The sequence below is a fragment of the Meles meles genome, chromosome 1 (genome assembly GCF_922984935.1).
Source record: "Meles meles chromosome 1, mMelMel3.1 paternal haplotype, whole genome shotgun sequence".
NCBI classification, from domain to species: Eukaryota; Metazoa; Chordata; class Mammalia; order Carnivora; family Mustelidae; genus Meles; species Meles meles.
In genome coordinates, this window is record NC_060066.1 from 110,685,850 (window position 1) to 110,708,832 (window position 22,983).

General features: G+C 42.7%; 1 protein-coding gene, 1 non-coding gene and 1 pseudogene across 2 annotated transcripts; all 3 read left to right on the plus strand.

Annotated features, from left to right (window-relative positions):
• Positions 1-650: 650 nt before the first annotated feature.
• On the plus strand, positions 651-21,386 carry LIX1L (limb and CNS expressed 1 like). Its single transcript, XM_046011815.1, has 6 exons — positions 651-1,030; positions 9,279-9,442; positions 12,549-12,689; positions 18,256-18,351; positions 18,621-18,698; positions 19,249-21,386. Exons 1-6 carry the CDS (start codon positions 739-741, stop codon positions 19,489-19,491), a joined length of 1,014 nt encoding a protein of 337 aa, XP_045867771.1. The 5' UTR covers positions 651-738; the 3' UTR covers positions 19,492-21,386.
• LOC123946732 lies at positions 10,122-11,453 on the plus strand (annotated as a pseudogene).
• Positions 10,572-10,678, plus strand: LOC123928147. Its single transcript, XR_006815626.1, has one exon. It is a non-coding gene; the product is annotated as a U6 spliceosomal RNA (small nuclear RNA).
• Positions 21,387-22,983: the final 1,597 nt, after the last annotated feature.

The following is a 22,983-nucleotide window of genomic DNA, read 5'->3' on the forward strand; positions in this document are numbered from 1 at the left end:
AAAAGACCTATGTCTGAACCCCTCTTTGCCATCTCTTAGCTTTAATTTTGAGCAATTTATCTAGCCTCTCTTAGTGTCCATTTCCTTATCTGTAAAATAATAAAATCTAGTCGTTGTGATTATTAAATAAGACAATGCACTAAAGTATACTGCGCAGTGCCCGACATATAGTAAGCATATGGTCATTAAATGTATTCTTTCCTTGTTTTAGCTCCACCGCTCATTGCATGTGATCTTGGGCAAGTCCTGTAACTTATCTATTTCCTCATCTCCATTTATGAAATGAATTCGTCAGACAAATGATCCCTAAAAATCCTCTTACTCTGTCCACAATTCTCCTCAGCCTGGCATCCAGGCCTTCCTCCGCCTTTAGTCCCCCAGCCCCACGGCAAGCTCCGTTCCAGAGGTCTGGCTTGCTTTCCAGTACTCCCCACAGGATTCCGAAGAAGCGCCCAAGGTAAGCTTCTCCCTTATAAAGAGTATCGCTTTTTCTCTTTGCAATTGGTTGTCCAGAACCTCCGCCCTCCTCAATGATTTGCCTATGGCGGAGCTGGAGCCCTCCAGTTCCCGCCCAGTCTCTGGTGATTGGCATAGAACTGGGCTCGTCCCCGCCCCCGCTTGACTGACGGCTGGGCTCCCGCACCGCCTCAGTCCCTGGGCGCTCGCTGGAGGGGGTGGCTGGGACCGTTAGCTCGCCAGGCTGGCAGGCTCCGGGCCGCTACTCCACTGGCGGCCGGGATGGAGACGTTGCGAGCACAGCGGCTGCAGCCTGGAGTGGGCACCAGCGGGAGGGGTACTCTGCGAGCGCTTCGGCCCGGAGTGACTGGGGCCGCGGCTGCCACCGCCACACCCCCAGCAGGGCCCCCGCCCGCACCGCCGCCCCCTGCACCGCCCCCGCCGCCCCTGCTCCTAGCCGGGGCCCCTGGGCTGCAGCTGCCCCCGGGCGCCGCCGGCAGCCCCGCGGTGCTGCGGGAGGCCGTGGAGGCCGTGGTGAGGAGCTTCGCCAAGCACACGCAGGGCTATGGCCGAGGTGAGTCTGCGGGTCTGGCCTCCTGCGGGACACCGTCTGTAAAGGAGCCTTGCTCCCATAGTCCTCTGGATCGCTTTTTCTGGCGCAGAGCCCTCACATGCATTTCCTTTTGGGGAGTTTCCTTCTGGGCTACACACACACACACACACACACACACACAGGCGCATACGCGCGCGCGCGCGCACACACACACACACACACATACACACACCAGCACACGCTCATATACATGTCTCACCCCTTCCCCTTTATTGAGTTAATACTATATTGCTACTATATTCTCCAGGGACCCCTTTTTACAAATACAGCCATCTTTTCTTCCCACCCTTTTCTCCTTCAGAAATGGAATTCTTCCTGTAGCTTAACATCCCTTTGCCTTTGAGGACCAGTCCCCATTGTGTAGGATCCTATCCTTTTTGTCAGCTCTAAGACATTTCTCATCCATACCCTCTCAATCTTTCTTTAGTGATCTTGGCAATTCCTGGGCTCCCCTATTAACTTATTCCACCTCCTTAATCTTTTTTTTTTTTTTTTTTTTTTTTTTTTAAGGTTTGTATTTTCTTAAGCGATCTCTGCTTCTAATATGGGGCTCAAATTTACAACCTCGGGATCAAGAGTCAGATGCTCCACAAACTGAGCCAGTCAGGTGCCCATCCGCCTCCTTAATATTGACGTTTGAATTCTTTTCTTACTTATCCTGACTCTGAAATTTCCAGTGCAACTTTGGATTTGCTGGGGAGTTAGGTGATGGCTTCACAAGTCACTTACAATTTTGCTTTTGAATCTGGAACCATACTACTGAGCCCATACCAGCTTCCTATGACTTAGTATCTCACGTTGGTGTCTTTATTAGTATGGAGCCTCACAACTCTGGCCTCTCTGTCTGTCTGGCTCTGTTTTTCTGGCCCTTGCCCAGGAACTGAGGATAAATCCCAGACCTTGGCTCTCTCAATGTTAAATTCTGTGGAAATGAGCCAGGCAGAAACCCTATTTCCATTAGAAACCTCCATTTTACATATGCCTAATTTCTAGGGTTTCTGAGAAGGGGAATGTGAGGGTTTTCTTTGTTGTTTATGTTTAATCAGTGCAGATTTTCCTGCATTTGAGCTCCAAATTTATAGTGTAACAAGGAACACAATATAGTGAGGAGTGTGGGATTCAGAATATAGGTCTGGCATTTCTGAGACATCACTTCTTTCTGCTTCTTAAATCCTGCCTGAGCTAGAAGTGACTATATCTCTAACTTTCTAGTAAGACAATAATACAGAGAAAGGTTGTAAGGCCTTCTCAATGGACAGCAGTGACTTTCCCCCCCTCCTATGAAACTGTAGTGAAAGGAGCATATGCGGGTTTTGGAGTCAGACAAATGTGGATTAAATCCCAGATTAAATCTCTGTCACTTTCCAGCTATGTTTATGGGGGAAATGACAACTTCACCACGCTTCAGTTTCCTCAAGGGTCACAAGGGGGATTAAATGAGATATTACAGCTGGCACGTAATGGGTACCTTCTATAAATGATGAGAATTGCCTCAGATTTGTTGGTTCATATTTCCTTGGAAAGAACAGGTCTCACTTTCTCCCATTCTTCAATCCAAACAGTGTAAACCCAAAGATTCCTATGAAAACAGATTTTTTTAAGCTCCATTTGTTAGATGTGCCCAATGATACGTTTCCCATTAGTTTCCTTTTGTTCTTCAACATTTTGAACTGCTACCATGACGCTGGCACTCTGCTAGGTGCTTGGAATGCAAATGCATGTGATTCTGAAATTCATCATGAAGGAATATTATTACTTGTCTAGTTAAATTCCTAAATTTAACAGGGCTTCGTGATGGAACTGTCATCAGCTATGGTTCTGCTGCTTCCAGTCTTTTTAAATTGAGACCAAAGGAAGGTCTTTGCCTCTGGGCATAGGAGCAGTCATCCTCACGAACCATTCCTCTTAGAAACTTACTGGCAGTTTTTAGAATTGTAGAGGATTGTAGAGACATTTTTCATGTCTGTGTTACCTAGAGAGCCTCTGGTTTGGCATCTAAACTGAGTGTCCTGTAAAACCTTTTTCATTTCCTTAGACAGGATGAAGGAGCAAGGGGATTTTACTGACAAAGAGCAATCAGTCAGGCTTCAGACTCTGCCACGATGCCTTCCTCCAACCTCCCTACCTCCCACCACACTCCCCTTTATTTCTGAGTTTCTCATTTCCAGTCTGGGTGTCCCGCCAGTACTTTGGGAGAGTTTGGCAGATAGTTCAGCTTCAGACAGGCAGAATCTCTGCCTATTTGGCTCAGAAGTCCTTCCCCACATGGAATCGCTTATTCTGCTTCAATTAATAGGCAAAACTGCCATTGGCATGTACCCATGTACCCTTGTGACTGATGATCTGGTATTTGGGGGCTGGCACTGTTCCCCTGAGTATAATTTACTTTGATCTTTGCCCAGATCTTTATCTGATCCAGCAGTGCTTTACTGTATCATCTTCAATTCACATCCTTCACCTTCTGACTTCTTCAAATTTACCTTTTCTGCCTTTAGATTTACCTGCATCCGTGTAGGACCTCAGCATTTATTTTAAAAACACAAAAATGAAACTATTCTATTATTTCACTTGTTTGTCCTGTATCTCCCCATCAAAACACACACCCCAATCTCCACCCAAGACACACACCTAGCTCAGTAGGCTGTAAAATCTTTTTTTTTTTTTAATATTTTATTTATTTATTTGACAGACAGAGATCACAAGTAGGCAGAGGCAGGCAGAGAGAGGAAGGGAAGCAGGCTCCCCACTGAGCAGAGAACCCGATTCGGGACTCGGGCCCAGGACCCTGAGATCATGACCTGAGCTGAAGGCAGAGGCTTTAACCCACTGAGCCACCCAGGCACCACAGTATGCTGTAGGATCTTAATTAGCTTGTAGTGCATAGGGTTTGAAATCAGAGTACCTCACCCTGTAAAACAATGGCTGTGTGATCGTGGATAAATCACTTAATCTCTCTAGGCCTCATCTACTTTATTCATTCAACTTCATTCATTCCAAGTACTTATTGATCACCAGATGGAGTGGTGAACAAGACAGATACTCCGTCCCTATCTTCATGGAGCTCACAGTCCACAAGTATGTGTGAGGACTAATGGTGCAGTAAGGCAAGATAGGGCAATTGACAGAAGGTCAGCTTTGAAGCAAACAAACATTGGTTCTAAAATCCTGGTTCTGCCACCACGGCCTGTTCCTTAACTTGTTCACTTTTTTTTTGTTTGTTTGTTTTTTGTTGTTTAAGATTTTATTGTCAAGTAATCTCTACACCCAACATTGGGCTCAAACTCATAATTCCGAGATCAAGAGTTGCATGTCCTGCTGAATGAGTCTGCCAGTTGCCTTCTTGTTCACTTTTTGCAAAATGGGTATTATAATACTTACCTTGATAGTTTAGTTTTGTGTGGATTAAATGAGATAATGAGCACATAGTTGGTACTCAGTGAGTGGTTGCTATTATTATTATGCTTTTGGAAACCCTTTGAAAACTGTAGGTGAGAGGTATTGGTAGCATTCGGATTTCCTTTGCCCCTTTTTGCACATGGCATGTAGTCCCCCTCTAATGTTTGACAACTGGCAGTCACTTTCCTTGCCCTGTAACTTCTGCATTGCCCTCTTCAAACGCATCATTTCAGAATTATTATTCTCCCTTTATATCACAGTATGGCTATATGATTGGAAGTTCTGCCCAGCTTCTTCCCTAGGTTGAACAGATGGATCTTGTGTGGTATTTTCTGTTTAGTTATTGTTCCTTTTCATTGGAATCACAGACAACTTCTTTGTGTACAAGGGATTGTGGAGCTAAATTGATAGTCTGAATATTTCCATTTTGGGGGACATTGGATTAGACCCTGTATTAGTTTCCTGTAGCTGCTCTAACAAATTATTGCAAATTTGGGGGGGGTTTACCACAACAGAAATTTATTCTTTCACAGTTCTGGAGGCCCCATCTCAAGATCTTTAAACACATCTGCAAAGTTTTTGCCACCTAAGGTAACATTCACAGTTTTAAGGATTAGGGCATGGACATCTTAACAGGGGGCATTTTTCAGCCTCCCATAGTCCTTGTCATAAGTCACAGTCATCTTGCCATCTCTCCCTTCAAATGAGTCTATGCACTGGGCCATCAGGGGCACATTCTCTTTTAGCCCAGCATCTCCAGTTCTAAAAAGCAATTGTAGTTGTCAGATGTGTCTGTACTACAGACACAGAACTGCTGACCCCTTGATTTTGGTCCATTGTTACTTCTGGACTTCTGGCCTCCAGAACTGTGAAAGAACACATACAGACATGATTTCATTGTGGGTTTTAGGGGACTTGTGAACACCCATGAAGTTCAGTCATGGACCTGATCTCGGACCTAGGTTAAGAATCCCAAATTGGGGGCGCCTGGGTGGCTCAGTGGCTTGGGCCGCTGCCTTCGGCTCAGGTCATGATCTCAGGGTCCTGGGATCGAGTCCCGCATCTGGCTCTCTGCTCAGCAGCGAGCCTGCTTCCCTCTCTCTCTAAAAAAAAAAGAATCCCAAATTGGAAAGAACCCTGGCATCAGGATGTCTGAATTTAGTCCCTAGCTCTGCCATAGCAGGTGATCTCAAGCAGGTCACTTCCCCTTTTGTAGCCTGAGTTGGACTAGATGATCTCTGAAATCCCTGTCAGCTCTAAAGATCAATGAGTCTGTGAGCAGTTTCAAATGAGGATCACAATTAATTGCTCTTCTCCTGATCATTCTGCCCAATTTCCCATTTCATCCATTTCTGAAACAAGACTCCCCATTTCCTTTGGCTTTGAGTAATCATTAAAAAATAGTCCTGTGCTGTGAGCCAAGAGAAATTTAACTGGCTATAGCCTGGACATAGGCTTTTTAATAGGACCTTCCCGGTGTAGTGGTTTCCTCCCCTTTCCCTTTATTTCAATATTCTCCCTGTTATTTGCATGTCAGGAAAGCTGTCACCCAGTGCATTGTGCTAAATTGTCTCAAAGAGGGAACTGGGGCTGAAAAGATCTCAATGGAAAGAACAAAAAGATGGCTAAGCTTTCTGGGCCTAGTGACCTTTGAAGAGCCCCTGCCAAAACTAAGGGTGGGAAAGACAGAGTTTCCTTTTCATGCTGCCTTTTAATGGAAGAATGAACACTGTAAGAAGTCAGATACAGGGTGTTAGGAAAGAGCTTGTGCGCCTTTCACACCGGGGCTGATGCAAGGAGTGCTTGCTTCAGTTGCAGAGCAGGTGAGCTAACGGTTGTTGCTGGCAACAAGATTTCAGATGCCTCGTTGGCCGGCAAGGTGTATTATTCATCTCTGCATCTCGAATGCTCAGAATAGAGCTAGGTACATATTATGTGCTCACATTTCTGCCTAATGTGTGTGTGGCAGCCATGAAAATGTGCTATTCATATCTCCTGCTGCAGGGGCATAACTGACAGCCTTAAGCTGCTGTCCTCTCTGTGTCCATCACCTCGTGTGCACTGAGGCCACACATCCTATGGCTGCACCCCCCCCACCCAATCAGTGACACGGCCTAGCAGGGACACTAACTCATGCACATCCTAGTGATGTGTGGATTTCCTTTGGCTTGTGGGCTTCCCACTGGCCTGGCCAAACCTTTCTTGGAACTGCGCTGCCAACTGAGATTCTCACATCCAGACCTCCTTCCTTCCCACACCCCCTTCTACAGGTGTCAGACCTTCAACATGGTCCGAAGCTTCTCACATCTCCTACTTCCTCCACAATAAATCTCTTGCTTGTCTGTCCCATCCTTGGCAGACCTAAACTAACACACTACAAAAGAATGAATAAATCCTTGTAACTAAGAGTAGAGAGTGGCCATGTTGGAGGATATGGGAGAATGCATGTATGCATGTGATCATTTATTATTATGAAGCTCTTGTTAAAGCCACTTGAAACGTTTGGAACCCTGTAGTCAAAGTGATCCTTTCCGAAGGAAAACTGATTTCATCCTAAACCCTTCAATGGCTTCCTGCTGCTCTTAAGCTAAAACCAGTACTCTGATGTGGCCTGCAAGGTTCACTTTGGTCTGGTCCCTGCTAACTTTTGCAGTCTCACTTGCCTTACACTTGCCCTCACTCTCTCTTTTCGAGCCACACTGGTCCCTTTATTTGCCATCTTCTCTGCTGCTACAGAGCTGTTGGGTATGTTGTTCCTTCTGTTCAGAGCTCTATTCTCTCACCTTTTTGCCTAGTGAATTCATACTCATATCTGTACTTCAATATCACTTTGTTAGTGTAGCTTGCTTTAATCTTCTCAACGAGGTCAGATACCCCCATGACATTTCCCATCATCTACCAAACTCCTTTATAGTGCTTATCAAGGTTGCAGTTTTTCATTTGCTTGAGGGTCTCTGGTTAATCTCTCTCTCTCCCTCTTTAGACTGTAAACTGCATAAGGAGATGGAACAGGATATGGTTTTGCTCACTATTGTAGCCTAGCATCCGGCACATAGTCTAGCACAGAGTAGGTACTCAATACATAATTGTGCAATGATTGAGCCCAAGTATTGGGGGAGGAGGGGACTGTTCTGGAATACAGTATTTTAAGTCTGGTTTTGAGTTTTGAGTTTGATTTTACCCTCATACGTTAGCTGGTTACTGTTTGACAGATGTGGCGGAAGTCAAGAGACTTCCAGGTCAGAGACAGAGGACTTAATTACTCACAGTACAGCAGGTAACATAAGCATCAGATTTGTTTACATCAGCTCCCCTTGCCTCCCACATCTGGTGCGAAGGATTCAGGTGCATGCTTGTGTAGGCCACGGGTTGCATTACAGAAGAGGAACAAACACTGAGCTTGGGGAACCTGTCATTTCTTAGCAGGGAGTAAGCAGGCTTGTTCTTTGTCCCAGAGGAAGACATTACCTTATCCTTCAGGTTTCTTGCTGCAAACACAGTCCTGAGAAATGGCCCAAGGAAAGTGCAACCAAGTCCTTAAAATCTTGGCATACCCAGCAAGATGGAAAGGAGCACAAGAGACCTGTGAAGGAGTGTTCCTCCAAAAATCACTTTTACCTATGGAAATCTTCAGAAGAGAAATTCATGCTCTTGCTTGCTCTCTCGCTCTCTCTCTCTCTCTCTCTCACACACACACACGCACACGGTATAGTTTATATATACACATAATGTATAATATTCCAGGATGGGAAAGGAATCTGGCTATGGGTTTGCTCACCAGAAGCATGGACCTGTGATGGCTAAAAGGGCCACATTTCCTTGAGTGTCAGTATTGCACAAAGGTTAGGAACATTGACTCTGGAACCAAGATAGTCTGGATTTGAATTCTTACTCTGCTACTTTCTAGCTGTTACTTCCTTTTTTTTTTTAAAAAAAATTATTTGTTTGAGAATGAGAGAAATAGAGAGAGACTGAGTTGGGGGAAGGGGCAGAAGCAGAGGCAGAGGGGGAGGCAGGCTTCCTGCTGAGCAGGGATTCCTCCCCCACCCAATGCGGGGCGCTGAATCCCAGGACCCTAGAATCATGACCCAAGCCGAAGGCAACCACTTAACTGACTGAGCCACCCAGGCACCCCTAGCTGTTACATCCTTGGACAAGTTATTTAACTTGCCTATGTCTCATTTCACTCATCTGTAAAATGGGGGCACAACACACAGGAAGAGTTCGGTAAATGCACTTCTCATTGTGCTGGTGATTATTATTTTACGCCACCTGACCAATTGTGGAATGATCTAATGGCACTTCATCAGGCAGGGATAATGGTCTGCTGACCTGGAAACTCTGCCTCCAATATTTTAGTTATTCTGCTTGGTGCTTAGGACTAATCAAAATGTGAACCAGAGAGGTGGGGAGGGAGGCCAGGCATATACTGGTCTTGCTATGCAAATACCTTAATCAGAGTCTAGGTTTATTAATTTAAGTGTTTTCTTTAAAGATTTTATTTATTTACTTGAGAGAGACAGTGAGAGAGAGCATGAGAGAGGAGAAGGTCAGAGGGAGAAGCAGACTCCCCATGGAGCCGGGAGCCCCATGCGGGACTAGATCCAGGAACTCCGGGATCATAACCTGAGCTGAAGGCAGTTGTCTAACCAACTGAGCCACCCAGCCACCCAGGCGTCCCTAATTTAAGTGTTTTTAAGTGGTGATAAGGAGCTAAGGCGGGTTAGACTCTTTATATACATACAGCTGGCAGATAACTGTCTTGAAACGCAGAACCACTCATTGCTGAACTTAACTGCTTCTCTTTTTGTAGTGAATGTGGTGGAGGCACTTCAGGAATTCTGGCAGATGAAGCAGTCCCGTGGGGCAGACTTGAAGAATGGAGCTCTGGTGGTTTATGAGATGGTTCCCTCCAACAGCCCTCCTTACGTCTGCTATGTCACTCTGCCTGGGGGAAGCTGCTTTGGGAGTTTCCAGGTAAGAGCTGCAACCGGGAAGTAGCAAAGATAAATGCTTGGCTGCTAGTAGTGATTTTCTCCATCACTTTGGCCATTTTTTGGTGTCTGAAATCACATATTTGAGCACCTGAACCAGTTCTGGGCACATCATTCTGGTAAGCCTCTGAGGTTCATTTAACCACAAAAAGAACCTCGGTAGCTTCTCTTTCAGCCTGCAAAAAAACACGTCCACTTTGAATCGGATCCCTTATGAATAGGCCCTTTCTCAGTGTATCAGACTACCAGCACGTAGCCCATGTTCTAATCTGGCCATCCATCTTCCTGCCATCTCGATTTGAGAACACAGAATAGTATTCCTTGCCCCCAGGGTTTCTTCATAGGCAATTACTAAAGAAAGCAATGTTTCAGTTCTTTAAGAGGTCAAAGGGGAGGGACTATGTATGGTAGAGATAGTACTCATCTAAGAGAAGATCCAAATTCTCATTTTCCTTACTGCCAGGAGGGCAAGTCAGGTAAATTCTCTGGGCCTCAGTTTGCCCATCTATAACAAGAAGAAGGTAAGTTAGATTATTTCTAAAATCTTTCTAGTGCTAGCACTCTACAGTTCTGTGAAAGAACTGTGATATAGGATGATGAACAGTGGTTGCTGTTATAGGGTAATAAGAAATTTGACTAGCAGTCTTTTGGCTTCCACCGTGATGTACCATGGCCAGGGCCAAGAAGTTGCAGAAGGTGATGGTGCAGTCCATCATCCTCATCTCCAGATACTTGCAAAATAGATCTTGAATTCAGGTGTGGCTTCATAAGCAAGCGAACATGTGGATTGAGGGCTGTATCATTGGTTTTGATGAGTACATGAACCTCGTATTAGAGGATGCCAAAGAAATTCGTTCTAGAAAAAAGCCAAGAAAACAACTGGGTCAGAACATGTTAAAAGGAGATAATATTACCCTGTTCCAAGGTGTCTCCAACCTAAAAACGATCAGTGAAGTGAGAAATTTTCGAGAAGACCATGTAGTTTGTTTTTTTAGAGGTCCTTTGTTGGGAGTATGTTCTAAAACATTTGTTTGTATTGTTTTGATTACCTTTAAGTTATTACCAGAGCACAATAAATGCTGTGGGATTGTTTTTATTTGAACAAAAGAAGAGGGCCCACTTTGGCAGCACATATACTACAACTGGAACGATACAGAGAAGATTAGCATGGCCCTTGTACAAGGATAACATGCAAATTCGTAAAGTGTTCCACATTTTTGAATCATTGAACACTGAATAACTAATGATGTGCTGAGTGCTGGCTAACTGAACATAATAACAAAAGAAAGGAAAAGAAATTTGACTAATGTGAATATTGTCATCGAAGATGGATTCTTTGACATCACCCATAGGAAGGTAGCCTTCTGAAATGTCAACTTAGGGTCTGAATAGGAATTTAGAGGAGATGATAGACATTTTGTTGTGTTTTTATGGTTGTATAACCCTTTGTCAAAGTTATAACCCCTGCTATGTGCTTCCAGAGCCCCTTGAACTTCCCTTATCATGTCACTTATCACAAAATACCATAATTGATTATCTCACCTAGTGGATTATGCTCAGTGGAGGCAGAGATAGTGTCTGTCTTCTTTCTTGTCCATGGCATGAATGAGGGCCATTGTGGTTCAACTCCTGCCTCAAAGAGAAAAGCCCTAAGGAGACTTCATTTCAAATACAGTGACTAAATGTTTTCCCCTCAGAGGCCCAGCCATTTCAGAGAAATAAATATATGCTCATGATGACTAATGTTTATACTTTCTCTCCTAGAGAATAAGATCTTCCTTCTCTCAGGTCATCTTATTACTGAATAAGGATTTGATAATTTTATGGTGATGTCCATAACTGGACCATCATAGTAATTTGATTTCTGCCCCCCCCCCCCCACCCAAAGAATAGAATTATCTGTCTTGGCTTCTTTTAGCTTATATCTCTTATGTCCATTTTGGCAGTTGAAATTCTCCTGGTGGTTTTCTTCATGGATGAATTTTCAGGAATAGCACTACACTGTAGAATGAGCAGCAGGCTAGTGAGTAGAGACAGGCTAGTGAACAGAGAAATTGAAGAAGATGACTTAAGGTTAATGCACCAAGTACCATATTCTGAGAGACCTGTCAGCTCAAAGAAATCGGGAGTTATCGATACTGAGAGTAGTTAATTAGTGAACATATGCTGATCGACTTTTAAAAACTGTAACATTACTTCCTTTCCACTAATCCTAATCATAAATGACAGAGGCCACAGAGGCCTTTGAGGCTGCCAGTGATGATGAATTATAAAGGAATGCTATAGTGCCTGGGGATTTAAGGTTGAGTGATTTAAGACTTCTGAAAATCAGACTTGTTCTATGATACCCATGTTGGATACAACGTAAAAAACATAAATTAACTTTTAATTTTTTCTTGGTTTGTTCAGGTCAGCTTTCCTTCCCCTTGTCACCCCTCTCCTCTTTATTTCCACTGGGGGAAAAAAAAGACTATAAATTCCTTCTTCAGATCTTGGACTCTGTTCAAGGATAGCTCATTGACTCATGGCATTACTGGGGGAAATGCCTGCTTGAAGCTAAAAGCAAAGTCCAAGAACCCCAGATGGGTGCTTCTGGTAGAGACTAGAGGTCTTCTCTGCAGAAGAAACCTAGACACAGATTTGTTCTACTCTTAGGGTATCTAGAGACATGAAGACAAACCTTGCCTGTGCACAGAACAGGAGAACAAGATAGAGATTTTGAACGGGCTGGGCAGAATCTGGCTTTTGAGTAATGAATTCTGTCGACAGTTTAAACAGGGATATTTTTTATATGCAGTGATTATGTGCTGACTTCAGCAGCCTTCCTCATTCTGCATTCAATTTGGTATGAGCTATCGCCATCTCCAGTTCCTTAATGACTTCAGGATGTTGAATCAAAATTATGTTTCCAAATGCCTCAACCATTTTACAATACAAACTTTGGAGGGTGTGCTGAATGAACTGATTTATCCAAAGACTGTCCCAGCCTCTTCTTTCCCAGTATTTCCCCTCCCACCATCCCTTCCGCTCTCTTAGATATACTTAGGATATCTCTTAGATATCCTTTTCTCTCTCTCTGCTCTGCCTAGTTTTGCCCTACAAAAGCTGAGGCCCGGCGGAGTGCTGCAAAGATTGCACTGATGAACTCTGTGTTTAATGAACATCCTTCCCGAAGAATCACTGATGAGTTTATTGAGAAGAGTGTCTCTGAGGCTCTGGCGTCTTTCAATGTAAGTTACTGGGAGTTGAAAGGAAGGAGAGTGGAGGTTGGGAAAACTGGCTGGTTGGGAAGTCTTGTAAATCACTGGGAAACAGAGCAGCAATTCTTTTCTTTCCTGTCTGTACCTCCTTCTGTTTATTCTCTATCGCTCTTGTGTATTATATGTTCCCTATGTCTCAGTCACTGATTCTATGTGTATGTTTATGTTTTTGTTGCTATTTTGCTGCTTTCATTGTGTCTCTTTGGTATCTGGAAACCTTTAATTCAAGATCTATGGAATTTTAGAGATATTCCAAAATAAAAACTGAGCTTGAATTCTACTTTTCCCAATTTTGGTGTAAGAACTTACTCCCTGGGGTGCCTGGGTGGCTCAGTGGGTTAAGCCTCTGCCTTCAGTTCAGGTCATGATCTCAGGGTCCTGGGATCGAGCCCCACATTGGGCTCTCTGCTCAGCAGGAAGCCTGCTCCCCCTGCCCTTCCTGCCTCTCTACCTACTTGTGATCTCTCTCTCTGTCAAATAAATAAATAAAATCTTAAAAAAAATTATTCCTGTCTTCCTCCAATGTTTGTTTTGTTTGTTTGTTTGTTTATGAAGGCTTCATGCCTAGCATGGAGCGCAGTGCGGGCTTGAACTCTTGACCCTGAGATACAGACTTGAGCTGAGGTCCAGAGTCGGACGCTTAACTGACTGAGCCACCCAGGCACCCCTGTTTTGTTGTTGTTGTTGTTGTTATTCTTTTTTTTTTTTTATATGACTGTTATTGCCACTTGTCTCCCTTACCTCATCTATTAATAAAGAACACTTTATAATACAGTGTCATATTTCCTTTTTTCCTTTCTAGGAATGGGGTGGATAATTTATTTACTCTCCTCAAAAAGGATGTCTGTTCTTTCAAGTGATGATGATAATGATAACCATAGCTAATCCTAATTGAGTATTTACTTTGTGCCAGGGACGATTCCAGGGGATCTATATGTATTTTATCTCATTTGATCATCACAATAACAGCCGAGGTATAGGAACTGTTTTTACCCCTATTTTACAGATGAGGAAACTAAAAATATGGAAGTGCAATTTTGCCTGAAGGGATGTAGCTAGAAAGTGATAGAGCCAAGACTGGAGCCCAATTGGACTTAGAATTTTCTAGCTCAGGAATACATCTTAGAAATGAATGCTGCCTTCTTTCTTCCTTTCCACAAGTTCACTGATAGGGTGATGAAGTTAGACAAATTCTCTGTTTCTGTTCTCTTTGAATTTAAGATGTAATTACATATACTAAACCATTTTGGTTATCTGTTCATGTGTTTATTAGTGTTGAACACTTTATTTTTTATAAAAAGTTTTATTTATTTATTTGACAGAGAGAGACAGACAATGAGAGCAGGAACATGAGCAGGGGCAGTGGGAGAGGGAGAAGCAGGCTCCCTGCTGAGCAGGGAGCCTGGTGCCCGTTGTGGGGCTCAATCCCAGGACCCAGGACCCTGGAATTATGACCTGAGCCGAAGACAGACGCTTAACGACTGAGCCACCCAGGCACCCCTGTTGAACACTTTAAATCATAAATTGGCTTCCCTCTGTTACCCAGGACCCATATGATTTTCTCCCATTTCTCTTTGCCCCAGTCAGCAGTATCTACAGGGAATAAAAACAATTTCTATATTAATCAAATTCAGTTAAAATTAGGAAAGTACATTTATCACTTTACATTTATCACAGTACATTTATTAAATCACCTAATGTATTATACAGTGAAACATTAGTTTGGGTTATAAAAAGCAATGGTTAATCATTTTGAAATTACGGTTCTACTAGTTATGTGACTTCAAGCATGTTACTTAATATAAATCTCAGTTTCCTCATCTGTAACAATTATACCTATCCCATAGGATTATTGGATAGAAGAGCATATATTCAAGCACTTAGCGTATGTTACTTGTTTAGATGCCTTTGGATGCAAGTAATAGAAAAATCTCACTTCAAACTGACTTAAGGGAATAAATCAAGAAAGGAAATTTATTCTCTTATGTGATAGGAAGTTCAGAAGTAAAGATTTCAGGGCTGGTTGATTCCATGGATCAAGAATGTGAATGTCATCATCTACTGGCCTAAATTCTTTCCATCTCTCCACTCAGCCATCCTCTAGATATTGGCTTTGTCCTTGGGCTGGATTCCCTTAGGGTGGAGGACAGCTACAGAATTTCAGACATTAAAACAGACATAACTACAGTTAGAGATGGAAAGAGACCATTTTTCTTTCTTTCCTTTTTTTTTTCCTTTTTTTCCTTTTTTCCTTTTTCCTACTTTTTAAAAGTAGACTCTACACCCAACCCAATGTAGGGCTTGAACTCAGGACCCTGGGATCAAGAGTCACATGCTCTACCAAATGAGCCAGCCAGGTGCCCTGAAACTTCTTATATCTCTTCAATAGTAAGGAGTCTTTTCCCAGAAACCCTGTGGCCCAGAAACCCTCCAGCAGACCTCTCTCCTACCTCCCAATGGCCAGAATTCCCACCTTAAACCCAATTACAAGCAAAAAAGGTTAGGATTTACCCAGTGGAATTAGAGGATAAAGTCATTCTTCCCTGAGGGAGACGCATGGGAGATGGGTAGGTACTGGAACAAGATTAAGATTCTGTAGTAGGGAAGAAGGAAATAGATGTCACCAGCAATGTCTACTACAAAGCATTTAGGCAGTATAAATTAGTATTATTCCTGCCATTATTTCTATTTGATTAACCCCTCAAAATTGAGAACTTGATAGATTTCTCATTAATTTCCCAGTAGAATCGCCATATCCCAAGTAACATTGATTTGGTATTAGCCATGGGTAAAAGGTGATGTTCACATTTCTTTGCTTTCAGCCTTTGTTCTTTTAAAGTCCTGGCTTGGAGACTGTATGTCTTGACAAATCACCCAGCCTCTGTAGGTCTGAGTTTCTTCATTTGTAAAATGAATAGGTTGAATTAAATTAACTCTAATTTCTTTGCAATAATATTCTAATGTTCCTACCATGTATCAAGTATTCTGTGATTAAATGTGTATTGAATAAATTGGGTTAATTTATAGCCATGTCAGATATAGAAGTGTGACAGGAGGTAGATCTTGTGGGTCAACTTGTGGCACAACTTGTGGGTCATGCCACTTTGGTATACTTCGAATAGGTTTCTGTTGTGCCATAATACTGAGCCCCTCAGCTTTCAAGGGACTGAGAAAGGCCCAGGGCAGATGGCCTTCTCTGCCAGCAGCCTCTTCTGTATACCCCGGTTGGTTGTACAGAGGTGATCATTACCTTTTATGTACTGTACCATGGAAAACTCTGGATTACGGAATAAGGTATCATATTGAATATTAAAGGAAAAATGAAACTGGTTACTTGCATCAGGGCCCTAAATGCTAATAGTGAAGATTACCTTTTTCTTCCCTCCCTCTAGCTTTTCATTTTTAAATCCAAATTTTGTGATCTTTGCTTTGCCATGAAGGTTAACTACATGTTGGTGTGTTGTTTCTCATGAGCCACAAAACAGTATGGGTTGATCCTATGTAGTTCTGACTTCTTGTTGACCCTAGCGGAGTGAAAACAAATAATAAACTAGCACTTATGATATACTTACTGAGTGCGTTGAATTATTTTAGATGTAGTACATATTAGTAAACCCCCATGAAAAGTGCCCCATAATGAACTGAATTTGGATTTGGATATAACTTGATTGGCTCCTGACCTCTACCTAGTCCCGTTTCTCAAAAAGAATAGAATCTTAGGTGTATGGCAGGAATGATCATGTAGAACGAGCTAGAAAGAGCAGGCAACTTCTCAGGAAGCAGGAAGAGAAAGTTGGGTACTTGTGTTCCCAGTAGTCTCCTGGCTTTATTTTCCTAGATCAGGTTGACAAAAGGTCACCACTAAACCAGGACATGCCCTTATTTTGGAAGTCCCAGCCAACACCCAGGTTTGGAATTATCTCTAATAATGTTAAACCACCACCAAACAGCACAAAACTGGAGCCAGTACTGGAATGGATTTGGATTGTGTAACTGGATACCCAGCCTAATGTAACAATGTACCACATTTTATATAATTAGAGTTTTTAAACCACATGTATCCCTTCTTAAATATTTTTTTATTTTTTATTTTTTAAAAGATACTTATTTACTTGAGGGAGAGAGCACAAGCAACAGAGGGGGGCAGAGGGAGAGGGAGAAGCAGATTCCCTGCTGAGCAGGGAGCCTGATGTGAGGCTTGATCCCAGGACCCCGGGACCATGACCTGAGCTGAAGGCAGACACTTAACGGACTGAGCCACCTGGGCACCCCAGTAATTTTTTAATTTAATTCTTGAAACAGTCTTAGGAGATAGATCTGTGATTACTCCCATTTTACAGATGAGGACACAGAGGAACAGAGAAGTTAAATGAATGATTTCACTAAGGCTTCTCGACTAGTAGGAGATCCAGTCCATGTTCTTAACTTCTATACTGTATTGTTGTTTTTTTTTTAAGATTTTATTTATTTAACAGAGAGAGATCACAAGTAGGCAGAGAGGCAGGCAGAGAGAGAGGGGAAGCAGGCGCCCTGCCGAGCAGAGAGCCTGATGTGGGGCTCGATTCCAGGATCCTGAGACCTTGATCTGAGTTGAAGGCAGAGGCTCAACCCACTGAGCCACCCAGGCACCCCATATACTGTATTGTTTTTTGCACAGGACAATGTATCTTATTTGTACCCTTACAGGGTCATGTCACCAATAAGACACAAGAGGCAAATGTCCAAGAGGCCAAACTACTACCCAGAATTTACCATGCTGATGGCTCCTACTGTTTCCCTTGAAAATGCATTTGCCCAGTTACCCTTTAGGCTAGTCCAATCCTGTATGCTGAGTTCACTCTATTATTTTGACTAAATCAGGGTTCTTTTCTCTGTCCAGTGTTCCCTCTGTAAGATAGGAAAAGTCAGATTGGCCTCTGTCACCTCAGTTAGTATGTGTGATGACTTTGGAGTCCTCTAGGTCTGTGGTGACCAGAATAGCCATCAGCCATATGTAGCTTTTTAGCACTTGATATGTGGCTAGTGTGAACTGAGATGTCCTGTAAGCATGAAAGAGACATCAGATTTTGAAATCTTAGTATAAGACAAAGAATGTAAAATATTTCATTAAAAAGTTTTATGCTAATTATAGTTTAAGATAGTATTTTGACTATATTAGCTTAAATAAAACATGCTCTTAAAATTAGTTTTACGTGTTTAATGTGGCAACTAGGAATTTTTTTTTAAGATTTATTTATTTATTTAGAGAGAGAACTTACAAATGCTTGCAGGGGGTTGGGGGGCAGAAGGAGAGGGAGAGAGAAACCCAACCATGCTGTACTGAGCACAGAGCCCTACGCAGGTGGATCCCATAACCCTGAGATCTTGACCCAAGCCTAAACCAAGAGTCAGATGTTCAACTGACTGCACCACCCCGGTGCCCCTAGAAAATTTTAAATTAGGTTGGGGGCTTGCGTTATATTTCCCCTGGACAGTGCTGCTTGAGGCGATAATCCTGATTGAAAATCTATTTGTCTTTTCCTTTCCTCTGTTACAGGGCAACAGGGAGGAAGCTGACAACCCAAATACAGGGATTGGTGCCTTCCGATTCATGCTGGAATCCAATAAGGGCAAGTCAATGTTGGAGTTCCAGGTACTTTTCCACGTACTTCTCTGACTCTGGTGACACAGATCAACCTGCGAATAGATCCTAATCCCTAAGTCACTGATGCTCAGTTGAAAGGGAAGGGAAAGAAGGTTAGAATATTTTTCAAAATATAAAGGCCTTCCTTTCCCAAAGGGTGTTATCAGAGATGGTATGAGATGCTTACATAAATACATTTTGTAAGAGGTTCCCCTTGTAATTCTGATGCAAACTCCCCATATAAAATTGTCCTGACGCTTCATATCTTCTTCCCCCAGGAACTAATGACAGTTTTTCAGCTGCTGCACTGGAATGGCAGCCTTAAGGCCATGAGGGAAAGACAGTGCTCTCGGCAGGTAAGAGGTTCTATAGGTAAGTACGAGGAGTGTGGCAGAATGATTATTTTGAGGGAGCTGTTGTTAGAAATAAGTGGGCCTATAGTTACCAGGTTGTGAATACTGAAAGCCTCCCTTAGAGGGTCCTCTTCATTCCTATCATCTTTTTAATTTAGATCTTAGCTGTGATTCTTTTGCCAAACTTGCTTCTTCTACCAGCAAGTTCCCTTAAGAATCTCCTTAGAGGACTTCAGTGCGAACTTCAGTTAGGACTCCAAGGTTAAGAGTTCTTAGTCCTGGGCCACCTGGGTGGCTCAGTGGGTTAAGCCTCTGCCTTCAGCTCAGGTCATGATCTCAGGATCCTGGAACTGAGCCCCAGATCGGGCTCTCTGCTCAGCAGGGAGCCCACTTCCCCTCTCTGCCTGCTGCTACTTGTGATCTCTCTCTCTCTGTGTCAAATAAATAAATAAAATCTTAAAAAAGAAAAAAAAAAGAGTTCCTGGTCCTGTTGGGCCAATGTGGTATGAACCCTGACATTGTCAATGATTTTCATATTCCTTTCCCCTTCCAGGAAGTGTTGGCTCATTATTCACACCGGGCTTTGGATGATGATATTCGCCACCAAATGGCATTGGACTGGGTGAGCCGGGAGCAGAGTGTGCCAGGGGCACTGTCTAGAGAGCTGGCCTCTACTGAGCGGGAGCTGGATGAAGCCCGGCTGGCAGGCAAGGAGCTGCGCTTCCACAAGGAGAAGAAGGATATTCTCCTGCTGGCTGCTGGGCAGTTGGGCAATATGCATTCTTCCAACTGTTAGGTGTCCACTCACATACTCCCCGTCCTCTCGGCCCTTTTTTTTTTTATAATGTCTTTTCTAAGACTTAGTTGATTTCTGTACATACTTTCTCAATTTTATACTTTAAAATATAGATATATATATATATGTATATGTATAAATTCTACACTTGGATTCCTATTTGCTGAGAGATCCCTTTTCTTCTGGTTTTTGGATGTCGTTTCATTTGAAACATCACCACTCCACTTTATAAGAAGAGGCTGTCTTCAGAGCTTGTTGGCTCTTACCCTCCCAGTAACTCTGTGTAGTCATTTCAATAGCATAAGATGATTGACAAAGTGTTCTTATAATACGACAGGGAGCTTGAATAAGGATTATGTGCCCCACCCTCACTCTCATTCCTGCTTTCTCTTGGATTCCAGACAGGGTATGAGTATGAAGCTTTTGGCTTTGGTTTATCTTGAGCTGAGCCTATTTGATAGAGTTGTTCCTCCAGCAACTAGATATTTCCTAGCCTAGACTCCCCCAACCCCACCACCACCACCACCACCACCACCACCACCATCTTACTCCTTTTCTGCCTTCAAGTGGTACTTCCCTTTGAGGCTGGTATCTTATTGTTAAAACCATTCCTGAGAAACTTCCCAGAAAGAGGAGAGGAATTATAAACACAACCCATAGGTGTTTATCACCTAAATTACCTCTGGGGCATAGATACCATATCAAGCTAGTCATCGAGCTTTCCCGATGTAGCTTTCTCAGGAAAGGGTCAGTGTTGAAGCTGCTTATCTTCAAGTATTCCCGTTTCTCTCTCTTTCCCCTGCTCACCCAGCTCAGCTGAGTCCAGTATTTAGACCTTCCTGCCTGCTGAAATTGGTAGAAGGGAAAACATTTCCCTACTCCACTCCTCCCATCATTTCGCTCTTTGGAAACAGCTGTCCTGTTTGGCAAGGGCCATGTTCCTCTCCCTCAAAGTTGCTGCTGTTTGCTACCTTAGATGTCCATGGATTCACTTGTTTTTTCTCTTTTCTTTCTTCTCCCATGTTGATTATTAGAGCATGAGTCAATCAGGCACTTCCTAATTGGAAACTTGGGAGACTGCAGGAGGGCGAAGAGGCTCAACAATCAACTATTTGTGTTTTTAAGACTCCCTCTCCTAGTGCCCCCCCACTCCTGCCCCCATCCTGGGTAAATAGGAGAGAAGTGATAGGGAGTACAGCTGGGAGAATTTTTTGTAGGTCTCTCAAAGACACACTTCCCCTTGTTTCTGTAATCTCCTTTATATTGTATTATAGTGCAGTGCACTTTCTAAAATGTGCTTGGGAAGTTTCATGTTTCTGCAACTGGACTTTCCATTTAATGATGATACACTTTATTTTTAGAAATAGGTTAGAAAATAGGCCACAATTTGCCCTTTTGGACCAGATAGGGATAAGATGAAAGTCAGCTTTTGGCCTTCGAAATAGTCTTGGTGACTAGTTCATATGGGATCGGTGGTAAGGAGTCTAGCAACTGTTTTAGTGTTTGAAAGGGATCTCTTTGAATTCTCCAAGCTCCATCTCTATACACCACAGAGCACTAATAGGGTCGGAATAGAGGCTCCTACATTAAATAACAGGTATGTCTGTTCAGATTTTAGTCATATTTATAATCCAGAAATCCTAAACCCTCATTTTTCTTATGCTCCTTTCTCTGGGAAGTGTGAAGTGGTGTGAGTTTTGGGAAGAATTTCTTCTTGCACCTCCTGGATTGATGATTTTTCTCAAATAACAACCGTAAGATCCCAAAGAACTTGAGAAAAATTGTTCCCTGATCTGTCCATTTTCATTGTTAAAGAATTTACTTATCTTTTTAGTAGTTTCTATGTATTTTATATGTATAATTTTATACAATTAAAATAGATTTTTGTCTAGTGAGCTACATTGACTCTTTTTTTTTTTTAAGATTTTATTTATTTACTTGACAGAGAGAGACAAAACAAGAGAGGGAACACCAGCTGGAGAGTGGGAGAGGGAGAAGCAGGCTTCCTGCTGAGCAGGGAGCCCGATGTGGGGTTCGATATGGGGCTTGATCCTAGGACCCTGGTATCATGACCTGAGCTGAAGGCAGACACTTAACAACTGAGCCACCCAAGCACCCCACATTGACTCTTTCTTGAGACCTATGTATCAGAGAAGCTCTAAAATGACCCATTCTTTTACAAGTATACTAAAACAGAATTTTGATTAGTATTTTTTGGATGGTAGAAATAAGATTGTACTGCTGGGGGGAAGGCATTCTAACTCCCCTTCTCCAGATATTTGAGGAACCCGGATTTTGTCACTGATCCTTTCTTCTCAAACTCTACCCATTTCCACTGGCAATCTCACCCACCATGGTGACTTCAACTTTGTAATACACACCATTCTCAAATCTATTTCTTTCACCCTTTCCAGCTTTTACATCTGCATTTCCACACACTGGACATCACTACCTGAATTTAAGACACAAGCTCTTTGAACTCATATTCAAAATAAAAGCTATTTCCCCACATGCTCCTCTTTGCCTCCCCAAATCTGTTATTAGGATTATTATCTACTTGTCTATCTAAGCTAGAATCTTAGGTCCATCCTTGACTTTTCCCTACCATAATCCAATCAGTCACTAGTTAGTTTACCTCCTACATAAACTATTGATTTATTTATAAGAGAGAGAATGCAAGCAGGGTGAGGAGCAAAGGGGGAGAGAGAGAATCCTCAAGCAGACTCCCTGCCCAGTGCAGAGCCTGACCCAGGGCTCGATCCCAGGACCCTGAGATCATGACCTGAGGCAGACACTTAACTGGCTGAGCCACCCAGGCACTTCCTACATGAACTTCTTAATCTGTCTTGTCCATATCCACTGCCTTTCAGTCATTTATCATTTCTGGGCTGGAGCACTGCAATAGCTTCTTAACTAGCCTCTGTCTGCATTCTTTACATCCTCCACACTATTGCTAGATTTCTTTCTAAAATACTTAGTACTGTACCACTATCTTGGTTAAACCACCACTTAGCTATCTTTGTCTTTAGCAGCATTCCCCAAAGTTTCATACGTGAACCCTTGGTATTGAGACAATTTTAGGTGGTAGATGGGCAAATATTTTTAATTTTAAAATTTTATTTTATTTATTTATTTGAGAGAGAAAGCATGAGAGATCACCAGTAGGAGGTAGGGGCAGAGGGAGAAGCAGACTCCCTGCTGTGCAGGGAGCCGGAAAGGCAGACGCTTAACTGACTTAGCCACCCAGACACCCACATTTTTCATTTTTATTTAGTTATAGTCTAATCTGAAACTGTCATAGAAAAAAATACAGATTTTATATTTATGCCAATGATATTTAAATTCAGTATAAACAAGTCAGTCTACTTAATTAACAAGTCAGTCTACTTAAGGAAAAATACTAATCAAGGAACAGCAATGGGGGACTATCTGTGATTGAGAAAAATCATGAATACTCAAATACTTGAAGTTGAGAAATTATTGCCTACAAGA